This window comes from Nycticebus coucang, chromosome 1 (assembly GCF_027406575.1).
Source record: "Nycticebus coucang isolate mNycCou1 chromosome 1, mNycCou1.pri, whole genome shotgun sequence".
Classification (NCBI taxonomy): Eukaryota; Metazoa; Chordata; class Mammalia; order Primates; family Lorisidae; genus Nycticebus; species Nycticebus coucang.
This window is the reverse complement of record NC_069780.1, coordinates 160,215,061-160,217,037: the sequence shown is the minus strand read 5'-3', so window position 1 is coordinate 160,217,037 and position 1,977 is coordinate 160,215,061. Positions and strand designations below refer to the sequence as shown.

The 1,977-nt window shown below is 42.7% G+C and overlaps 1 protein-coding gene across 1 annotated transcript; it reads left to right on the top strand.

Moving 5' to 3' along the window:
• The first annotated feature begins 1,070 nt into the window (after positions 1–1,070).
• Positions 1,071–1,977, top strand: LOC128591384 (10 kDa heat shock protein, mitochondrial-like). The gene is made up of 2 exons (XM_053598836.1): positions 1,071–1,141; positions 1,557–1,977. The coding sequence occupies exons 1-2, from the start codon at positions 1,071–1,073 to the stop codon at positions 1,975–1,977; spliced, it is 492 nt and encodes a 163-aa protein (XP_053454811.1).

The window sequence follows — 1,977 nt, the reverse complement described above, 5'->3', positions numbered from 1 at the left end:
TGCCCCAATGTAAGAACTAGACCCAATAACTGAGATTAGCAAATGACAAGAACTAGCTGGTAGAGTCAAAAGAAAGGCATAAGAGTTCAGTGTTACAGACATGATTGCAAGAGGGACTAAACCTAACAAATGCAATCACTGTAACCTGGCTTATTGTAACCCTCAATGAATCCCCAACAATAAAAAAAATTAAAATTAAAATTAAAATTAAAAAAAGAATTTAGTGTTACAGGTGGTGAGAAAGAGTGCACAACAATTTCCCTGCTGTTGAGAAGTCAGGTGAGATTGAAAAGCATGCTTTGGATACAGGGATTAGGAAGAGATGTTGGTGATTTGGGGAAGAGAACTGCTACTGGATTGCCCGGGAATAAACCAGACTAAAACGAGTAGAAATGTGACTGGGAAAGGGAAAAAGAAGAGGGAAAATATAGACAAATCTGCAAATAGTTGGTTATAAAATACGGGAGAAATGGTAAAGTTGGAGGGTAATGCTGTCCAGTGTAATGTTTTTGATGAGAAAATCTGACTGTTACAAGTGAATATGAAAACCCTTCTAAGAAGAATGAAGTGAATCTTCCAGATTGATGTTTCACAGTAAGAATTGGGGGGAAAAAAACTTGGAAATTTAAAACTATCACATTTTTAGGAGTGTTGGAGACCTTTAGAATCAAAGACCTTTAGTTTTGAGACAAGCTAAAAATGGTCAGCCATCCTCCCTCCTCTCCCCCCCCCCCCCACCACCACGCACAAAGGGAATTTATCATTTCTGACAAGAGGGTCAATTTTGGCCCAGGTCAAGAAGCTCTGCCAGTGAAATGGAAGGCCTAGAGTAACAAGTTGAAAACTTGACACGCCTCACGTACCTAGCCTGTTCTCACTATCTGCCAAGTTTAGAGTCATGTGAAAGGCTAGGGAGCTAAGCAGAAAGCGTCTAAAGGGTAGAGTGAATTACCTCATTCAGGGAACAAGACCTGGACTCAGGGAAGACAGCCTTAAGCATGTGGCCAACCTCTCCCTGGGGGCAATTAATGGGCGCTGCATGAGCTCTAGCACCTCCAGAGAATAAGCCTATGTCTTCTTCAGTCTTAGGGGTGAAGACGGGGTCAAGCACAGCTTTCCAAGAAAGGGCCCTCCTGAGAAAGTAAGGTAAGCCCAGAGCCCAACTTCCATTTTCATCAAACCTGATAACCTCTCATTATATGGCCACACGAGTCAGGAAGTGTGGAAGATCTCTGGTGGAAGATCCCATCGTTGTCTTTGCTCTTAGCTCTGTATTGTGATTGCCCATTTTGTGTGTTTTTCTTTCCTACTGTCCAACGAATGCCTTGATGCCGTTTTGTCTTTACAGCTCCAACACTTATAACAGGGGACAACATATGATAATCCTCCAATAAATGATGCTGAAATGATATGAAATGAAATGATTTAAGCTCAATAAAATATTGTTCTTGTCTCTCACACTGTCTCAAAAGCTAAAGACTCCGAAAGTACATCCTTTTATTAATAACACTTTATTAATTAGTATATTTTTAAGTACGTGGACAATCTGTTCCGAGGACCTTCTCTCACGGGGAGGGGCACGGGGCGAGTGGGGCCAGAGGCTGCCTGGCCTTTCCTCGTGTCCGGAGGCCAAGTCTGGAGAGCAGAGGAGGAGCTCGGGCGGAAGGAGTCACGGCAGCACAAGCATTTAGAAAGTTTCTTCCGTTCTTTGACCAAGTATTGGTTGAAAGGCGTGCAGCTGAAACTGTGAGCAAACCAGGCATTATGCTTCCAGAAAAATCCATAGGAAAAGTATTGCAAGCGCTAGTAATGGTAGTTGGATCCGGCTCTGTAAAGGGTGGAGAGATCCAACCAGTCAGTGTGAAAGTTGGAGATAAAGTTCTTCTCCGAGAATATGGGGGCACTACAGTAGCTTCAGAGGACAAAAATTATTTCTTATTTAGAAATGGCGACATTCTTGGAAAGCACATAGACTGA